Source organism: Psammomys obesus, unplaced genomic scaffold (assembly GCF_907164565.1).
Source record: "Psammomys obesus unplaced genomic scaffold, mPsaObe1.curated_primary_1811, whole genome shotgun sequence".
NCBI lineage: Eukaryota > Metazoa > Chordata > Mammalia > Rodentia > Muridae > Psammomys > Psammomys obesus.
Genome location: NW_026596445.1, coordinates 1,484,440 through 1,504,938, shown reverse-complemented (window position 1 = coordinate 1,504,938; position 20,499 = coordinate 1,484,440). Strand labels below are relative to the sequence as shown.

Sequence of the window (20,499 nt, the reverse complement as noted above, 5' to 3'; positions counted from 1 at the left end):
GTCCCATATGGAAGGCTCCTGCCCTGTTTCCTGTCTTCTACTACTTCTAATGTCTATCCAGTTTGCCCTTCTGAATGAGGAGGGCCTCTTCCCTAGTGTTCTCCTTTTTGTTTAGCTTCTTGAGGACTATAGATTTTAATATGTTTATCCTATATTATATGACTAATATCCACTTATAAGTGACTATATACCATGTGTGACATTCTGCTTCTGGGTTACCTGACTCAGCATGATCTTTTCTAGTTCCAACCACTTTCCTGCAAATGTCATGATTTCCTTGTTTTTAATTGCTGAGTAGTATTCCATTGTGTAAATGTATGTCGATTTCTGCATCCATTCTTTTGTTGGAGGACATCTAGGTTATTTCTAGATTTTGGGTATTAAAAATAAAGCTTCTGTGAACAAACATTAGGCAGAGTGCAGGGAATTTTATAGAAGTAGGGGGAGATAGAAAGACCTGGAGGGGACAGGAGCTCCACAAAGAGACCAACAGAGCCAAAAAACCTGGACTCAGGGGACCCTGAAGATGCTGATGTGTCAACGAAGGACCATGCATGGATAGGATCTAGACCTTCTGCTTAGTGGTAGCCCATAGGTAGCTCAATTTCCAAGTGGTTTCCTAGTAAGGGGAGCAGGGGCTGTCTCTGACATGAACTCAGTGGTTGGCTCTTTGATCATCTTCACGTGGTGGGTGAAGCTTTGCCAGGCCACAGAGGAAGAAGATGAAGCCATTCCTGATGACCTGATAGGCTAGGGTCAGATAGAAGGGATGGAGGACCTCCCTTATCAGTGGACTAGGAGAGGGGTATAGGGGTAGAAGAGGGAAAGAGGGAGGGACTGAGAGTAAACAAGGGAGAGTGCTACAGCTGGGAAACAAAGTGAATAAATTGTAATAAATAATAAATAAATAAATTTTAAATAAAGAACCATCAATATTATTGACTTAACATTTAGAAATTTTGTCTTGATGTCATACAGATATTTTTGTTCTTAATTCAGAAATGCCCAATGAACCTAGTTCATCCTGATTTAAATAAGAAACATGTTTATATTCAAAAAAAAAGACCTGGCCATTCAAAATTTTGTGAGATGTATGTGATATCAAAAGAGAATATCTAATGGAAAGGGTATATTATTTTAGTTAATGCATATGTAGGTTAACTGAAGTTTTTTAAATTCAAACATAGTATTTTATGTGGCTTTTCATGTTGTTTCATGAAATTTACAATACCGTTATATTTATTTGCTCAAACTACCCCTAAAGGAATGAAAACAGAGTAAAATTATTGTACAATTGCACTGGTATTATTGACATATTTTTGTAAAAAAATAAAATCGCTATGTAGTAAACTATTTAGTGCTAATTTTTGTCTTTGTTTTTGTTTTGTTTTGCTTCCCTTGTCTCCATTTTATCAAAAATCAGCGGAGATCTGAAGGGAAAAGGGCAGGAAAGGTAAGATTGTTTTTTTATTTAAATTGTTGAAACTCACCTTTTGCCCCAAGTTAATACTCTCAGTAGTTAATATGACATATGTTATGGTTCTGCCTTACGAGAAATTCATGTTGCGTTTTCTGTATATTTTGTATTACTTACATAGTTCTGGATGCATTTGCTGAGTCTTATTTTCTTTTTTTTAAGATTTATTTATTTTATGTTTTCACGCACAGCAGAAGAGTGAATCAGATTCCATTACAGATGGTTGAAAGCCACCATGTGGTTGTGGGAATTGAACTCAGGTCCTCTTAACCACTGAGCCATCTCTCCAGTCCCTGGGATGTTAACTTTTAAGGGCCCTGTGAATGCTGTATTTATTTTTTTCTTTCCCAGAAGCTCTCTGCTTGGATAAACTACTCAGTGGCCTTTAAGTTATAGCACTCTTTTAAAACTAAACACCCACCTTAGTTCAGTTGGGTGTGTCTCTGCCTGCTTGTTACTCTAAGAAACAGAAGGAAACAGAAACCCAATCTACAAACAGAGAATCCATTTTAAAAGAGGAAGTTTTATTTTGCGTTTAGGTCTGACAGGTATGAGCTCAGGATCCAAGGGAAACACTGTGCTGGTCTTCTAATTAGACAGAACATTATGGTGAAAACACATGATGAAAATAATCTCCTCCTGGCCAAAACATGGAAAACACAGGTCCCAGTAACCTCCTTCAGTGGCACATCTCAGGTACCAGAAAACCTTCTGTTAGGTTCCACTTTTTCTAAGTGTCCCGAACTCTCTAACAACAAGTGCCACAAGCTGGGAACCACGCCTTTGACAGAGGGGTCTTTATTTAAACCACACCACTAAGTGAACAAGCCTTTCTTTGCTGTTGGCTGCCTGTGAGAGCTTCCACCAACTGCACTGCCTTCTCCTTACTCTTCTGTTCCCGAGGGAAGTCTGAGTCTGTGGTGAGAAACAGTGGAATGCTGAGTTGAAAACTGTTCCAGTTCAGGCCTTCCAGCAACTCGTCCACACTCTGTCTGTCTGTTTCTGCCTCTATCTTTGTCTCTGTCTCTCTCTCTGCATGTTGCAGACAGCATATCTGTGCTTTCAGATAATGCCAGGCAGCGCTAGGCTGGTGCTAACTTGGTCTGTATCCCCTTTTCTTTTTTTAAAGATTCATTTTATTATCTTTAATTTTGTACATGTGTGTAAGTCTGTGTGTAGATATGTTCATGTGAGTGCTGGTGTCTCTGAGGTCTAGAGGCATCAAATATGAAGTTGCAAATGGTTTTGCGAAACCTGGTATGGGTGCTTGGAATTGAACTCCTGTCCTCTGCAAAGGAAGTACACTTGTTTTTTGTTTTTTGTTTTTTTTTATGTGCATGGGTGTTTTAAAATTATTTTTATTTTTATTAATTAAAGTTTATTCAATTTGTAGCCCCCCTGTACCTCCCTACCTCCTCCCCTCTCAATTCAACCCTCCATCTCTCGTCCCCATCCATGCCCCTCCCCCAGTCCACTGATGGGGAGGTCCTCCTCCCCTTCCCTCTGATCCTAGTCTATCAGGTCTCATCAGGAGTGGCTGCATTATCTTCCTCTGTATCCTGGTAAGTCTGCTCCCCCCTCACAGGAAGGTGATCAAAGGCAGGCCAAACAGGTCCTGTCAGAGACAATCCCTGTCCCCATTACTATGGAACCCACTTAGACACTGAACTGCAATGAGCTACCTCTGTGCAGGGGTTCCAGACCATCTTCATGAGTGGTCCTTTACTGGAGTATCAGTCTCAGAAAAGACCCCTGTGTCAGACATTTTGGATCTGTTGCTGTCCTTGTGGAGCTCCTGTCCTCTCCAGGTCTTACCGTCTCCCATTTCTTTCAAAAGATTCCCTGCACTTTGCCCAAAGTTAGGTTATATGTCCCAGTATCTGCCTCAATACCCTGCAGGGTAGAGCCTTTCAGAGGCCCTCTGTGGTAGGCTCCTGTCCTGTTCCCTGTTTTCTCCCTCCTCTGATGTCCATCCTCTTTGTCTTTCTGAATGGGGATTGAGCATCTTAGCCAGAGCCTCCTCCTTGATTAGCTTCCTTAGGTGTACAGATTTTAATATGTTTATCCTATATTATATGTCTAATATCCACTTACGAGTGAGTATATGCCCTGTGTGTCTTTCTGCTTTTGGGATACTTCACTCAGGATGATCTTTTCCAGTTCTCACCATTAACCTGCAAATTTCATGATTTCCTTGTTTGTTTGTTTTTTTTTTTTTTTTTTTTATTGCTGAGTAGTATTCCATTGGGTAGTTGTACCACAATTTCTGTATCCATTCCTCAACTGAGGAGCATCTGGGTTGTTTCCAGATTTTGGCTATTAAAAATAAAGCTGCTACACACATGGTTGAGCAGATGTCCTTATTGTATACTTGAGCCTCTTTTGGATATATGCCTAGGATTGGTATTGCTGGATCTTGAGGAAATGTTATTCCTAGTTGTCTGAGAAAGCGCCAGATTGATTTCCAAAGTGATTGTACAAGTTTACATTCCCTCCAGCAGTGGAATAGCGTTCCCCTTTCTCTACATCCTCTCCAGCATGTGTTGTTGCTTGAGATTTTTTACCTTAACCATTCTGAGAGGTGTAAGGTGAAATCTTAGGATCAGTTTGATTTGCATTTCCCTGATGACTAAGGACGTTGAACATTTCTTTAAGTGTTTCTCTGCCATTAGATATTCCTCTATTGAGAATTCTCTGTTTAGCTCTGTACCCATTTTTTTAATTGGATTACTTGATTTGTTGCTGTATAACTTTTTGAATTCTTTATATAAACTGGATATTAGCTCTCCGTCAGATATAGGGTGGGTGAATATCTTTTCCCAATCTGTAGGCAGTCATTATGTTTTGAATACAGTAAGGGAAATGAAGAGTACATAGGATAGAGCCTCACTTACCAGCTTTTTTATTACTCCTCCTGGTGGTACTCCCTTGCCATGCCACAGAGGAAGAGGATATGCTCTCTACTGATGAAACTTAATGATCTAGGATGTATAGGATAAAGGGAGAGAAGAAAAGCGACAGTAGGAGGGGAAGGGGGATGGGGGTACAATAAGGAGGTCAAATGAATAAAAAGTTAATAAAAAAGTCCATTGATGTTGATAGATATTAGTAGCCAATGACTGTTAGTTCTTTTTATTGTAATGTTGGTGGTGATTGTTTGTTTGTGTGATTATTTTCTTTTGCTTTTTTGTTGTGAAAGTACCTTTATCTTGTGTTTGCTTGGGTGTAGTTGATCTTGTTAAATTGGAGTTTTTCTTAGTATCTTCTTTGGGGTTGTGTCACTCTGTATATATTGTTTAAATTTGGTTATGTCATGGAATATTTTGTTTTCTCCACCTATGTTGATTGAAAGTTTTGTTAGGTATAGTGTTCTGGGTTGACATCTGTGGACTCTTAGTGTCTGCATGACATCTGCCCAGACCCTTGTGTCTTTTATAGTCTCTGAGGAGAAATATGGTGTGACTCTGAGAAGTCTGCTTTTATAGGTTACATGGCCTTTTCCCCTACCTTCTTTTATTATTTAATTCTCATTCAGAAGAGAAAACAGGACAGACATTAGAAATGGTAGAAGACAGGGAAAAGAATGGAGCCTACCACAGATATCCTCTCAAAGACTTCATCCAGCAATGTATCAAAGCAGATTCAAATACTTCCAGTCAAACTTTGGACAGACCTAAGGTAGTCTTTTGGAGTAAGGAAGATAAAGAATGACCAGAAGGAAACAGAAGTGCCACAAGGAGACCAACAACAGCAACAACAAAAAATAGGGCCTGGGGTGTGCAGGGGCTGTAGAGACTGAAGCATCAACAAAAGACCATGCATAGACAAGACCTAGACTCCCTGTTCAAATGTAGCCCATAGACAGCTCAATCTCTGTGTGAGTTCCCTAGTAAGAGGAGACAAGACAGTCTCTGACATAACTCCATTGCCTGCTCCTTGATTACTTCCCCTGTTAAGGCTACCTGGCCAGCCCACAGAAGAAGAGGATCCAGACAATGCTGATGGGATCTTACAAGCTAGGATCAGACTGTAAAGAAGGAAGACTTCCCCTATCAGTGGACCAAGTGAGAAAGAGAGGAAAGGAAAGGAGGATGGGACCAAATGGAGATAAGGGACACCTAGTGAATAAATTGAAGATGATGATGATGATGATGTTGATAATAATAATAATAATAATAATAATAATAATAATAATAATAATAAAAGAAAATAATAAAAATTAAACTGGAAAATGAACAAACTATCTTACTCATCCTACTAAATTATAATTCTAATTTCTCCTCTTGTTAAATAGTGTGAGCACTAATATTAAATAACTACAAAGCTAAACAGAGAATTCTCAACTGAGGAATACCAAATTACAGAGAAACACATAAAGAAATCCTCAACATCCTTAGTCATAAGGGAAATGCAAACCAAAAAGATCCTGAGATTTCATCTTACACCCATCAGAATGGCTAAGATCAAAAACTCAAGTGACAATATATGCTGGAGAGGATGTGGAGAAAGGGGAACGCTCCTTCATTGCTGGTGGGAATGTAAACTTGTACAACCACAACCACTTTGGAAATCAGTCTGGTGCTTACTCAGACAATAAGGAATAGTGTTTCCTCAAGATCCTGCTATATACCACTTCTAGGCATATATCCAAAATATACTCAAGTACACAATAAGGATATCTGCTCTACGATGTTTGTAGCAGCTTCATTCATAATAGCCAGGAGCTGGAAACAACCCAGATATCCCTCAATTGAGGAGCGGATACAGAAATTGTAGTACATTTACACAATGGACTACTACTCAGCAATTAAAAACAAGAAAATCGTGAAATTTGCAGGGAAATGATGGGATCTAGAAAAGATCATCCTGAGTGAGTCATTCCAGAAGTGGAAAGACACACACGGTACATACTCACTAATAAGTGGATATTAGACATATAATATGAGTTAAACATACTAAAATCTGTACACCTTAAGAAGCTAAGCAACAAGGAGGACCCTGGGTAAGATGATCAATCCTCACTCAGAAAGACACACAGGATGGACATTCGAAGAAGGGGAAAACAGGAAACAGGACAAGAGCCTACCACAGAGGGCCTCTGAAAGACTCTACCCAGCAGTGTATCAAAGCAGATGCTGAGACTCATAACCAAACTTTGGGCAGAGTACAGAGAATCTTATGAAAGAAGTGGGAGACAGGAAGACATGGAAGGGACATGTGCTCCAAAAGGAGAGCAACGGAAGAGTACATTGCAACCAGTCCTGATGAGACCTGATAAGCTTGGGTAAAATAGAAAGGGTGGAAGACCTCCCCTATCAGTGGACTTGGAGAGGTGCATGGGAGAGATGAGGGAGGGAGAATGGGTTGGGAGGGAATGAGAGAGGGGGCCACAGCTGGGATACAAATTGATTAAGCAGTAATTAATATAAAAAATAAAAATTAGAAAAGATAGCAGAACTCAATAAAAATAAATTTTCTGTTCTATGACAAATTGTCTAGCATTATGCTTTGATTTTCTACTCATGTTTTGAGGTTGAATTATATTAACATTTAACTTCTGAAAAATATATGAAGTACCTGCATGTGATAGTTTCCACTGTATATAAAATCTTTTAAATAAAAATTATAATGTAATTTGAAGGGCCAAATTTGGGGTTTGAAAAACAACTTGCCTAGGTTCTGACAGGAAGTCATCTACTACATCTGATGCCCTTACATGTTTTTATCAAGTGTGATAACTATGTGAAAATGGAATTTTACTAGAATGTCAAAGTGAATTATCATTAATGTTTGAATGAAAAAGTAAAATAACAACATCAGAGTTATAAATCAATATACTTTCCTGAGAGTTGTCAAATGTCCTTATGAAATATCTTGAAGATCAGTGTGACCTTTGTTTGTTGAAGTTTTGAAACTTACTCCTTGCATGAAATCAAAACCCAAAAAAGGAATAATAAAGTTATCCATTTAAAGCACAAAAGTAAATACAGTAGTAATAAAATTTCACTGGATGCAAAGGAGAAAAGAGTGACAGAGAGAAAAATAGGAACTTTGTAAAAGTTTACAGATTTGGGGGTTCAAATGTAGCCCATGTGCATCTCAGTCTCCATGTAGGTTCCCTAGTAAGGAGAACAGGGGCTGTCTCTGACATGGACTCAGTGGATGGCTCTTTGATCACTGGCCCCCTGGAGAGATGGCCTGACTAGGCCACAGAGAAAGAGTATCCAGACAGTCCTGATGACCTTCCCTATCAGTAGACAAGGGGAGGGCCATAAAGGCGAAAGAAGGAGAGAGGGTGGGGCTGGGAGGAGATGAGAGAGGGGGCTACAGCTGGGATACAAAATGAATAAATTGTAATTAATAATAATGAAGGAAAAATTAAAAACTAACTATGGGGGTTACACGTCATCTTTTTTTCAGTGAGTTCTAAGTATTGGAGACATGACACTGGCAGAGTTCAAGAGGAATGGGAAAAAAAAAAACAACCTAAAGTCTGGCAAACACAAAACATAGTGTTAAACCTGGATAGTTATGAACATTTTGCCATTTTTTTCTATTAGCTTTCCATAACAAAGAATGATAACCTGCTAATAGCATCCTGTTTTGTTGTTGTTGTTTTGTTTTGACACAGGATTTCTCTGCGTGGTCTTGGCTGTCCTGGACTCCTTTTTGTAGACCAGGCTGGCTCAAACTCACAGGGAACTGCCTTGCTCTGCCACTCCAAGTGCTGGGATTATAGGTGTGCATCACTGTGCCTGTCGTGATTTATTTTCAATCATTGTATATGTGTCTCTATGTATGGGTGTAAATGTTTATAAGAATCATTGTATACATGAATCTGTACACATATATACATATATGCATAGAGGTGGTGTTAAATAAAATTTTAATCACCCCAATAGGACTTAGTATCCCTTTTTATAACTGAGGAGGTAGTATTACAGATAATAAGGCTATAACATCACAAGACCAGAGCCAGAATATAAATGAGGGTGGTCTTTTTCTAGAAACTTTTCAAAAAGGAAATATCAAAATTTTTGTGTTAAGGAAACTATTTCTATAATAATGAAACAGTGCTTTAATTGAATTCAAATATTACATTTAGCATGTCCATATGATGGTATTTTGTGGTATACTTGAATCAATGGTTTAAAATGTTTCTAAAGCTAGAGAGATGGCTCTGCAGTTAAGAGTGCATATGGCTCTTACAGAGGAGCAGAGTTGAGTTCTCAGCACCCAAGTCAAGTGGCTCACAACTGCTAGTAACTCCATCTTCAGTAATTCTGAATCCTTAGGCTTTTTCAACAATCAGCAATGCATGCATGTAGACACAAACACACACACATCAACAAGAAGTCACATACACCGAGAGAAAGAGAAAGGGGAAAGAGAGAGAGATTCAAATAGATAGGGTATATTTTTTGCAAGTTCTTTATAAGAATCGTTTAATTAAAAAAAAGTTTGCAAATATTTCTATTCATTATTACAGCAGAACATGATTAAAGCTATTTCATTAATCTATTGTACACAGCTTGATATAAATTGATTACAGTACACCGTAGGTATGAAATCTGTCCTCTAATGCCCTTTGTTTTAGGTCCACTGCATTTATGTGTGCGTTTTGAAGGGTATTTTTTATGTTAAATTTGAGAAGCTATAAACATTAAATATATTGAGTGTCAGAATAGTCATTAACTTTGAATTTATTGCAAATGTTTCTATAAAAGATTAATTAATCTCTTCCATCCATGAACTTTAGCTATTTAGATTTTTATGACTTCTATACTATATCTTTTATGTTCAGTTTAAGTCAGATATCATTTTTATAAAAATTAAGAAAAATATATTATCTTAGTTAAATATATAGTAACTTCACAAATGCTTTATTGTTGTTTTATTATTTTATTATTTTTAAGTTCTAAACCATGAAAAGACAAGGGCAATTCTCAATGATTTTTATACCTTTTTAAATGGCTTCAGATACCTCAATAAATAGTAGCTATTTTTATACTACAAATAACAGTTAGAAAGAGACACTTTTTTATCAGTTCTTAAATATAATATTTCACAGATAATCTAGTGGCATTCTAATGGCATAATAAAATTAAATGCCACAGTCCAAAGTATATTCCCTCTCTAGCTAGTTTATATTAGAGCAACTAATAGCTAATTAAGAGGAAAGTGCATTTCAAAATGCAACCACCTCTAGCTGAAAAAATAGTTGTAGCAACACTTATTTCAACTAAATGAAAGAAGTAAATTAAAAAAAATGTTTTTATAAGTACTTTAAAGCATTTATTTGTATTAGCACTCACTGGCTTATCAATTTCAAGTGCGGGATTTTTTTTCTTTCATAGTTATCATTAACCTTGAGATATATAAATAGACGTTGTGGGTTCTCTATCTTCTCTGATAAGTGTGTGTCTAAACTACCCTGAGGTTTTGCACAAATGGCCTGGCTTGTTAAAAACTGTCGGGCAGAGTGAATGGAATTTTATGTAAGAAGTGGGAAATAGTAAGAGCTGGAGAGGACAGGAACTCCACAAGGAGAGCAGCAGAACAAGAAAATTCGAACACAGGGAACTTCCCAGAGATTCATAGTCCAACCAAGGACTATTCATGGAGATAACCTAGAACCCTGACAATGCAGCCACTTCTGATGAGAACTGATAGACTAAGATCAGAAAGAAGGAGAGGAGGACCTCCCCTATCAGTGGACTTGGCAGGGGCATGCATGCAGAAAGGGGGGGAGGGTGGGTCCGGGAGGGGAGGAGGGAGGGGCTTATGGGGGGGATACAAAATGAATAAAGTGTAATTAATAAAAGTTAAATAAAAAATTTAAAAAATTATGTTCACCAAAGTGCTAAACTGAAGAAGGCAGAAACAGAACTGACTGAGATTCTCAATGGAATATGTTCCTGATCCCTTTGTATCTGCCTGAGTTGAAGTTGCAAAGTGGTTTCTTTCTGACTAACTTCATAGATAATAGAAAGCAACTATAGTCAGAGTAAAAGTGAAAGGTCTTCTTTGTCATCTGTCTTCTTTCCGATTCCTGTCAATTGTGTACCCAATTTGCTCTCAGGTTGAATAAAGACAAGGTGGTTGAGTGACAACAATGTTAAAGCTATTATGTATTAAAATATTCATTGTGCTCGCTTTTCCAGGATACTTTCTTTTTGGTTCAGAAAATCAGGCATATTTGGAAGACTTTTCTTTAGGTATTCACCTGAAAGTTTAATTTAGTGATTCAAATAAAATATGTCCAACTATACAACAAGGATATTTGCTCATCCATGTTTTCAGCAGCTCTATTCCTAATAACCAAAATCTGGAAACAACCTAGGTGTCCCTCAGCAGAGGAATGGATACAGAAATTGTGGTAAATTTACACAATGGAATACTACTCAGCTATTAAAAACAAGAAAATCATGAAATTTTCAGGCAAATGGTGAGAACAAGAAAAGATCATCTTGAGTGAGGTAACTCAGAAGCAGAAAGACACACAGGGTATATACTCACCCATAAGTGGATATTAGACATATAATATAGGATAAACATACAATAATCTATACTCCTAAAGAAGCTAAAGAACAAGGAAGACCCTAGGAAAGATGCTCCAAATCTCATTCAAAAGGACAAATGAGATAGATATAGGAAGCAGAAGAAGACAGAATGATACCCCAACCAAGGAAAATGCATGGAAAGGACCTAAAACCCTGGCTCACATGTAGCCCATAGGCTTAGTATCCAACTGGAGTAAATGGAGCAGGGACTTTCTCTGGCATGAACTCAGTGGCAGGCTCTCTGATCACCTCCCCCTGAGGGGTGCAGCCTTGTCAGGCCACAGAGTAAGACAATGCCACCAGTCCTGATGAGACCTGATAGGTTAGGGTCAAACAGAAGGGGAGGAGAACCTTTTTCTATCAGTGAACTAGGGGAGGGTCATAGGGAAAGAAGAAGGAAGGAGGATGAGATTGGGAGGAGACGTGGGAAGGGGCCACAGCCAGGATAAAAACTAAATACATTGCAACAAAAAATAATAATAATAAATAAGGAAAAATAATATGACATTATAAACTTTTCTCCAAATGCAATCAAATCTTATGACATGCCTTTGAAAAGATGTATCTGTATTTCTTGCCTTTACTGAAAGATTATTTTTAATACATAATTATTTTAAAGTAATATTACCTCACTTATCTATAAGACTAAACTACAGCAATTATGAATACATTTCTTATATTTATTTTACTAGTTTTTATTAAAATTTCTAGTAGAGTTATGAGAAAACTAAATAGTAAGGGCTTCAATTTGGTATTGATATCCAAAGAACCTGCTTACTATCATACTGCATACATTTCTTTCATAGGAACATCTAAGAACAAAATATTGCAGACATACTCTAAAGCATTTTTGCAAGATCTTAATAATTTATTTTCCATTGAATGAATTTATATTGTTAAATATAACAATAACCAAAAAATTTGATCAGTGGCTTAAGAGAACAGAAAATTTGGAAAAACCTTTGAACCTTTGGGATTAGGATTACAATGCTTATCCTGTAATTATTCAAATCATTGTTGCACATCATCCTTAGTGTTCCAACTGTTAATGTTTTGTGACATATCTTTATATGCTGCCTTGGTTGTTGATTTCTTTTTTGTATGCATGTGTGCTCTCTGGATTTTATTTTCTCATGATTGAAGGGAACCATGGTTTTGGATGGAATCTGCAGTTTTTATTTTCTGAACTATATTATTCATACTGTATTATACCATATGGCTAACTTGAATTTTCCTTTCATTTGATTCTCAAAAGCAGCCCATGGATGTTGTCTCCATGTGGGTTACCTAGTAATGGGAGCAGGGGCTCTCTCTAGCATGAACTCAGTGACAGGCTCTCTGATCAACTTCCCCTCCCTGGGGGTTGCAGCCTTTCCAGGCCACAGAGTAAGACAATGCAGCCAGACCTGATGATACCTGATATACTAGGGTCAAATAGAAGGGAAGAAGAACCTCCCCTATCAGTGGACTAGGGGAGGGTCACAGGGGTAGAAGAGGGAGTGAAGGTGGGATTTGGAGGAGATGAGGGAGGAGGTCATAGCTGGGATAGAAAGGGAATAAATTGTAATAAATAATAATAGACTTAAATTAAAATTTTAAATGTCTGTGTCCTTTATGTTTTACCTATTTTACAAACATACTTCTGTCTGAAGTAATCATCTTATTGCATCACTGTCTTTGATTACTATCAGTTTTTATGTGTACCTGACCTTTCCATATGATATAATTGATAGACTATTGTTGGAGAAAAATAACTATGAAATTGTCACAATAATTTAACTCAGTGAAAATTAGCAGTATGGATATAACTTAGAACCTTTTGAACGTAGCTCGTGGTAGCTCAATAACCAACTGGTTTCCCATAGTAAGGGGAACAGGGACTATCTCTGACAGGAACTCAATGGCAGGCTCTGTGACTCCCCACCCCCAAGGGAAGAGCAGTTCTGCTCGGCCACAGAGGAGGACTTTGCAGCCAGCCCTGAAGATACCTGATAAAACAGGGCCAGACGAAAGGGGAGGAGGTCCTCCCAAATCCGTGGACTTGGAAAAAGGCAAGGAGAAGCTGAGGGAGGGAGGGTGGGATTGGGAGGAAATAAGGGAGCGGGATACAGCTGGGATACAGAGTTAATAAAATGTAACTAATAATAATAAACAATAAAAAAAATTTAAAAAAAGATACCAGGTTTCATCAGGACTGGCTGGATTCTGTTTTGATGTGGCCTTGTAATGCCACATCGTCAGGGGGCAGTGATCAAAGAGCAGGCAACTTAGTTCAAGCCAGTAACTGCCTCTGCTCCCCTTACTAGGGAACCCACATGGGATACATCTGAAAAGTGGGTCTAAGTCATCTCCAATGTCCTCTCCACTCCTCTCCAATCAAGCACTGTCCTTGATTGATTTATCAGTCTATTCAGGAACCCCTGAGCCTAGATTTTTTGCCTCTGTTGGTCTCCTTATAGAGTTCCTGTCCCCTCCAAGTCTTTGATCTCCCCCTTCTTCCATAAGATTCCCTGAACTCTGCCCAAAGTTTGGCTATGAGTCTCAGCATGTGCTTTGATACCTTCATGGGTAGAGTCTTTCAGAGAGCACATGAGGAAGGCTCCTTTCCTGTTCCCTGTCTTCTCCTACTTCCAAGTCTACCCTGTTTGCCCTTCTGAATGAGTACTGAGCCTCTTCCCTAGGGTCCTCCTTGTTGCTTAACTTCTTTAGTACTATGGATTTTACTATATTTATCGTGTATTATATGTCTAATATCCACTTATATGTGAGTATTACCATTTGTGTCTATCTGTTTCTAGGTTACCTCACTCACTACGATCTTTTGTAGTTCCTACCATTTCACTGCAAATTTTATGATGTCCTTGTTTTTAGTAGCTGAGTAGTATCCTATCGTGTAAATGTACCACAAATTTTGTGTCCATCTTTGGTTGAGGGACATCTATGTTTTATCCAGTTTATGGCTATTATGAATAAAGCTGCTGTGAACTAGTTGAGCAAATGCCCTTGTTGTATGGTTGAGCATCCTTTGGATACATGCCTAAGAGTGGAATACAAGTATCCTGAAGTAGAACTAATCCTAATTATCTGAGAGGCACCAGACCTTATTTCCAAAGTGGTTGTACAGGGTTACATTCACACCAGAAACAGAGGATGGGTGCCCTTTCTCCGAAACCTCTAGAGCATGTGTTGTTCCTTAATTGTTTTTTTAAAGATTTTTAAAAATTATTATTTATTACAATTAATTCACTTTGTATCTCAGCTGTGGCCCTCTCCCTCGTCTCCTTCCAATCACACCCTTCCTCATGCTTCTCCCCCTATAACCCTCCCCAAGTCCACTTCTATCTGACCCTAGCTTATCAGCTCTCATCAGGACTGTCTGCATTGTTTTCTTATGGGGTCAGAAAATGTTTTTTTTGTTTTTTTTTTTGTTTTTGTTTTTGTTTTTTTTATCTTAGCCATTCTGAAGGGTTTAAGTTGGAATATCAGGGTTGCAATTTGCATTTCTCTGATGAACAACTGAGCAATTCTTTAAGTGTTTCTCTGCCATTTGATATTCCTCTGTTGAGAATTCTCTGTTTACCTATGTACCCCATTGTTTAACTGGATTATTTGTTTTGTTGGTGTTTAACTTCTTGTGTTCTTTATGTATTCTGGATATTAATCCTCTATCTGATGAAGGGTTGGTGAAGAACTTTTTCCTGTTTATAGGCTGTCATTTTATTTCATTTACAGTGTCCTTTGCTTTACAGAAGCTTTTCAGGTTCATGAGGTCTCATTCATTAATTTTTGATCTTAGACCCTGTGCTGTTCTGTTGGTGTTCTTCTCAGGAAGTTGTCTCGTGTGCCAACGTGTTCAAGGCTCTACCCCATGTTTTCTTCTAACACCTAAAGTGTTTCTGGCTTTATGTTGAGGTTCTTGATCCACTGGGACTTTAGTTTTGTGCAGGGTGATAATTATGAATCTATTTGCATTTTTCTATATGTAGACATCCAGGTAGACCAGCACCATTTGACAGAGATGCTATCTTTGTTTCTCTGGTATGGTTTTGGCTTCTTTGTCAAAAATCAATTATCCGTAGGTGTGTGGGTTTATTTCTGGATCTTCACTTCAATTCCACTGATCCACCAGCCTGTCTCTATGCCAGTACCATGCTGTTTTTATTATTGTTGCTCTATAATACAGCTCTATGTGTACTATATAAATGACTGACAAGAATACCAGTGACAATCCATGAATTCTCCAATATCTGAATTTATTTTGGTTAATAGATATTTGTAACAGACAGAATTATACACCAATATTGTTAACCACAACATTATCCATAATTGTTGATGGCTGTTTCTTCTTTATGCCTATATATTGTGTACTAATGTGAGAACAGTGAGCAAAGCATGACAAAAAGAAAAATCATAGTATACTATAGACACAGTGTTTTTTTTTCACATATACAGCCAGAAGGTCCACTAAAGGTACTCTGCTGCAGTAATGATAGAAATTGTGAGTGTTGAAATATTGAGTAGATGGCCAGTGAAAATAGGAATTTTATTCCATGAAGATATTTTTTTTATTTTACATTATTTTATGATCAGTTATGTTTTTTTTTTGTTGTTGTTTCCAAACCACAAGTTAGACTTGTGAAAAAAAAATGTATAATTTGAAATGTTGCTTTAGGGGAAATCTAAATTACCAGTTTTTTTTAACTTCTTTTTATTTTTTTTTATTAATTACAGTTTATTCAGTTTCTGTCTCAGCTATAGCCTCCCTCATTTCCTCCCAATTCCATTCTCCCACCCTGATCCCCTCCCATACCCTTCTCCAAGTCCACTGAGAGAGGAGGTCCTCCTCCCTTTCCATCTGAACTAGCCTATCAGGACTCATTAGGACTGGCTGCATTGTCTTCCTCTGTGTTCTGGAAAGGCTCCTCATCCATCAGGGGGAGGTGACCAAAAAATCAGCCAATAAGTTCATGTCAGAGGCGATCCCTGTTCATCTTACAGGGGAACCCACTTGGATACTGAGCTGCCATGGGCTACATCTATGCACACATGCGTGGTCCTTGGTTGGAGTATCAGTCTCAAGAAAAAAAAAAAAAAAACTGGGCCTCTTAAAGACTCTACCCAATAGGGTATCAAAGCAGATGCTGAGACTCATAGCCAAACGTTAGGCAGAGTACAGGGAATCCTATGAAAGAAGGGAGAGATAGAAAGACTTGGAGGAGACAGGAGCGCCAAAAGTTTTTTTTCTTCTTTTAAATTTTATTGATTTATTTATTTATATATTTGTTTGTTTATTTTTAAATATCTTTTTATTTTTATGTTAATTACAGTTTATTTACTTTCTATCCCAGCTGTAGCTCCTTTCCTCATTCCCTCCCCAAACCACCCTCCCTCCATCATCTATTTCCTGCCCCTCTCTTAGTCCACTGATAGAGGATGTCTTCCTCCCCTTCTATCTGACCCTAGCTTATCAGGTCTCACCAGGACTGGCTGCAATGTCATCCTTTGTGGCCTAGCTAGGTTATTGCTCCCATGGGGGATGGGAGGTCAATGAGCTAACCACTGAGATCATGTCAGAGACATTCCCTATTCCCCTTTACCAGTGAACCAACTTGAACACTCAAATGCCATGGGCTACGTCTGAGCAGGGGTTCTAAATTATATGCATGCATGGTCCTTGGTTGGTGAATCAGTCTCAGACAAGACCCCTGTGCCCAGATATATTTGGAGTTCCTTTCCTCTCCAGGTCTTAATAACTCCTCCTACTTTCATTTGATTCCCTGCACTGTACCCAAAGTATGGTTATGTGTCTCAGCATATGCTTTGATATACTGCTGGTAGTCTTTCAGAGGCCCTCTATAGTAAGCTTCTGTCCTGTTTCTTATTCTCTCCTATTTCCAATTTCTATCCAATTTGTCTTTCTAAGTGAGGATTGATCAAATTACCCTGGGTTCTCTTTTTTGTTTAGCTTCATTAAGTGTACAGATTTTAGTATGTTTATCTTATCTTAGAAGTTTAGTATCCACTTTTAAGTGAGTCTATACTGTGTGTATCTTTCTGCTTCTGGGATACTTCGCTCAAGAGGATCTTTTCTGGGTCCTATCATTTGCCTGCAAATTTCATGATTTCCTTGTTTTTAATTGCTGAGAGGTATTCCATTTTGTAAAAGTACAACAATTTCTTTATCCATTCCTCAGTTGAGAGACATCTAGGCTGTTTCCAGGTTCTGCTTATTATGAATAAAGCTGCTACGAACATGGTTGCACCATTCCCTTCTGTTTGAATGTGGCTTCATGTCTCTGTATGATGGCCTCTATTTTTTTTGTGTGTGTTCATTTCCTCTCTATATGCCACTAATTATGCCTCTACTTTTCCTCTATTTGTTTGGCTATATTTGCCTGTATTTCTTTTAGAGCTTTGTTCATTTTCTCTTTATTTGCTTCCACTTGTGTGCCAATTCTTTGAGAGATTTGTTCATTTCCTCTTTAACTGTCTCTATTTGTATGGCTACTTCTCTGAGAGATTTGTTTGTTTTCTCTTTATGTACCTCTAGTAACTGGATAAGCATAGCTTTAAAGTTTTCCTGTGTTTCCAATGAATTGGAATATCCATTGATTTGGGGGTTTGCTGGTGAAGCCATGATGTCCTGATTTTTGTTGAATGTGTTCTTTCACGACCTCTGGCCATTTGCTTCTCCATAACCTTCACTGTTTGTTCCTGGATTCTGCAGTTCAGACTGGTTCCATCTTTCTCTGGTGTCTGGAGAATTTTTTAGGAAGATGAGAGAGGTCCAGTGGTTTCAGCTTGCTTGTTGGTGTTTTGGCTGTACTTGTGGGAGGAAAATTCGCAGAAGGACAAATGTGGACAAGCATATGTGTGTGCATGTGTGTGTGTGTGTGTGCCTGGAAGTGTGCTAGAGAATGTAGATGCCTTGAGTGTGTGGGAGGGATGGTCACTGCCTTGCACATACCTAAGGGGTTGCATGCACTGAAGTTATAGCAGGAGTTGGTGATAATCGCAGGCGTAATTTCCTTATGCAAATTCCCTGAATACCTCAGTGGCCTACAGGCTACTGGTATTAGTCTCTGATTGAGCTCCAGGCAATATCTTCCTGAACTTCACTGGTGGACCTGCAGAACAGGGGCTTCAATGTCCCAAGAATCCCTCTGTTTCACACAGGGGTTGCGTGGGTGGGAGGGATCTGATTGGCTGCTAGCTTAGAAGGATCCTGAATCTGGGGCTCTGCAGGTACTTGAGGGCACACTTACTCCCTAGCAGGTCACATCAGCAAGCACTGGGGTACCCTTGCTCTCTACTCTCATGTTTGGACCTGCTGAGTCAAATGCTGGAGGACAGACCAGATTCTCCAGCTCAGTGGTGTTGTAGCTGTTGAACTAGGGAGTCCAGCTGCAGCCATAGAACTGGGAGGCCAGTCCAGTTATCTGCTGGGAAGTCCTGGGGAGCCACAACTTTGAACCACAAACCTAAGTGGCCAGGCGCCTGGTGTACCTGGTTTATTTGGTGGGTCTGCTGGACTTTGGTGGCTGTACAGCTGTCTATCTGCCAATAAGGGATTGGGAGGCTCGTACAGTCACTGGCTTGGAGGCCCTGTGGAGTCGGTAAGGCGGCTCACAGACCTGGGATCCAGGGGAATAGTACTGTTGATGATCTGGGACTCGGAAGGTGGGTACAGCTGGCAGCCACTGCTGAGGAGCTAGGAGCCTTGCTTCTGCTGTCTCAGTCCCCAGGCAATGAGTTCTGTGTTGACGGTCTCTGGCACTGTGAGCCATCTCTGCTGAGGAGGGAGGCCTAAAACAGGGAAATGCAAGGGGTTCAAAAGTTCACTTCTCTCAGTCCCCAGAGAAGTCCGAGGGAGACCTGAATGTAAAGGTCTCAACTCATGTGATGTTCCCTCTTGTTCAGGAAGCCTCAATGTCAATTTTCTGGCTTTAGCTGCCCCTCAACTCACCAATTTCGGAGTTTCAGATCCTCTGCCTCTCAGATACTGTGCACCCTGGTTGCCGCTATCTTGGATCTCCTTGTTTCCTCTTTAATTGCCTCCACTTGTGTGACTATTTCTCTGAGAGATTTTTTCATTTCTTCTTTTGTTCCTCTAACAACTGCATAAGCATAGCTTTAAAGTAATTTTCCTGTGTTTCGCTGAATTAAAATATCCATTGATTTGGGGGGTTGCTGGTGGAGCCATGATGTCCTCCTGATTTTTGTTGGGTGTATTCTTATGTATACTTCTGGCCATTTGCCTTAACCTTAACTTTTTGTTCCTGGAGTCTGTTCTTCAGACTGCAACTGTCTTTCTCTGGTGTCTAAAGTATTCTTAAGGAAGATGAATAAGGTCCACTGGTTTGAGAGTGTGGGCTGGTGCTTCAGCTGTACCTGAGGGAGGAATAGCTGCTGGTGCAGAATTGCTATTGTGAGGGAGTAAGTGTGTGTGTGTGTGTGTGTGTGCGAGCACGTGGAAGTGTGTCTTGAAGGAGAGGGTGCTAGAGAGTGTAGGTGCTTGGGATATGGACAATAGGAGCAAGCGCAGGAAGGGGTATGGATCCTAGCACTGTTTGAGAGCACAGATAGCGGGCGCAATGTGCCTGTGCAGATTTTCCTAATACCTCAGTGGTCTACAGTCTGTGGAGGGCCCTATGGGCAGGACTCTGAGCTCTGTGGCTGACGCTAAGGGCAGGAGCTGTACACTGTTGCAGGTTCTATGGGCCTGGCACTATGCACTGTGCTAGAAGCTGTGGGCACAGCAGGCTGGGCTCTGCTCTCTGCTGTGGAGAGTGCTGTGGGCTTCCTCTGCTGCCTCCACCTCCACCAAGGAAGGAGTACGGAGGCCTGTCATGGGGAAATGCCGGAGGCCTGTCATGGGGAAATGCCGGGGGTTTGAGTGTTCTCAGTCTCAAATCTCAAGCAGGTAGATCTGTGCTTGGAGCAGCCACCACTGTGCTCTTTGTAAGGAGCTGCGTGCACTGCGGGTCTCCACTTCTGCCTCTGCTGCTGACTGTAGTACCTCCTTGGTTCCCTCTGTCAATTATGGGGAAGTACTTAGGAATTGCGTCCCCAGAAGGAGTCCACAGAGCTGTCTGAAGTTGACCTGTGTCCTATTGGTCTCAATTCAGGGTTTGACTCCTTTCTCCTTGGAAGCCTCGGTGCCGTTGTTTTGATTCCTCTGTCCCTCCACTCACCAATTTTGGAGTTTCAGATCCTCTGTTCCTCAGATATGGTGAGTGCTGGTCGCCACCATCTTGGATTCCCTCTAATTTTATTTTATTTTATTTTTTTTATGATGAAGTGTCTATGCCTGTTCTGCCTTCAGATCTGACAAATGAAATCAAGGGAGAAAACTTACAACATGTCTAGATAAAGTTATTGTTGAATTTTCTTTACCAATAGTTCAATCCACAGCAAAATTCTATTAACAGCAATGTTTCCACTCTGTCTTTGTATTTT

The 20,499-nt window shown here is 39.5% G+C and overlaps 1 protein-coding gene across 1 annotated transcript in view; it reads left to right on the top strand.

The window, feature by feature from the left end:
- Nucleotides 1-20,499, top strand: part of Pcdh11x (protocadherin 11 X-linked) — a 625,310-nt gene that overhangs the window by 322,178 nt on the left and 282,633 nt on the right. The window contains exon 5 of the mRNA XM_055598246.1: nt 1,424-1,453. Coding sequence (XP_055454221.1) covers nt 1,424-1,453 — 30 coding nt within the window. The remainder of the gene's footprint in view (nt 1-1,423; nt 1,454-20,499) is intronic.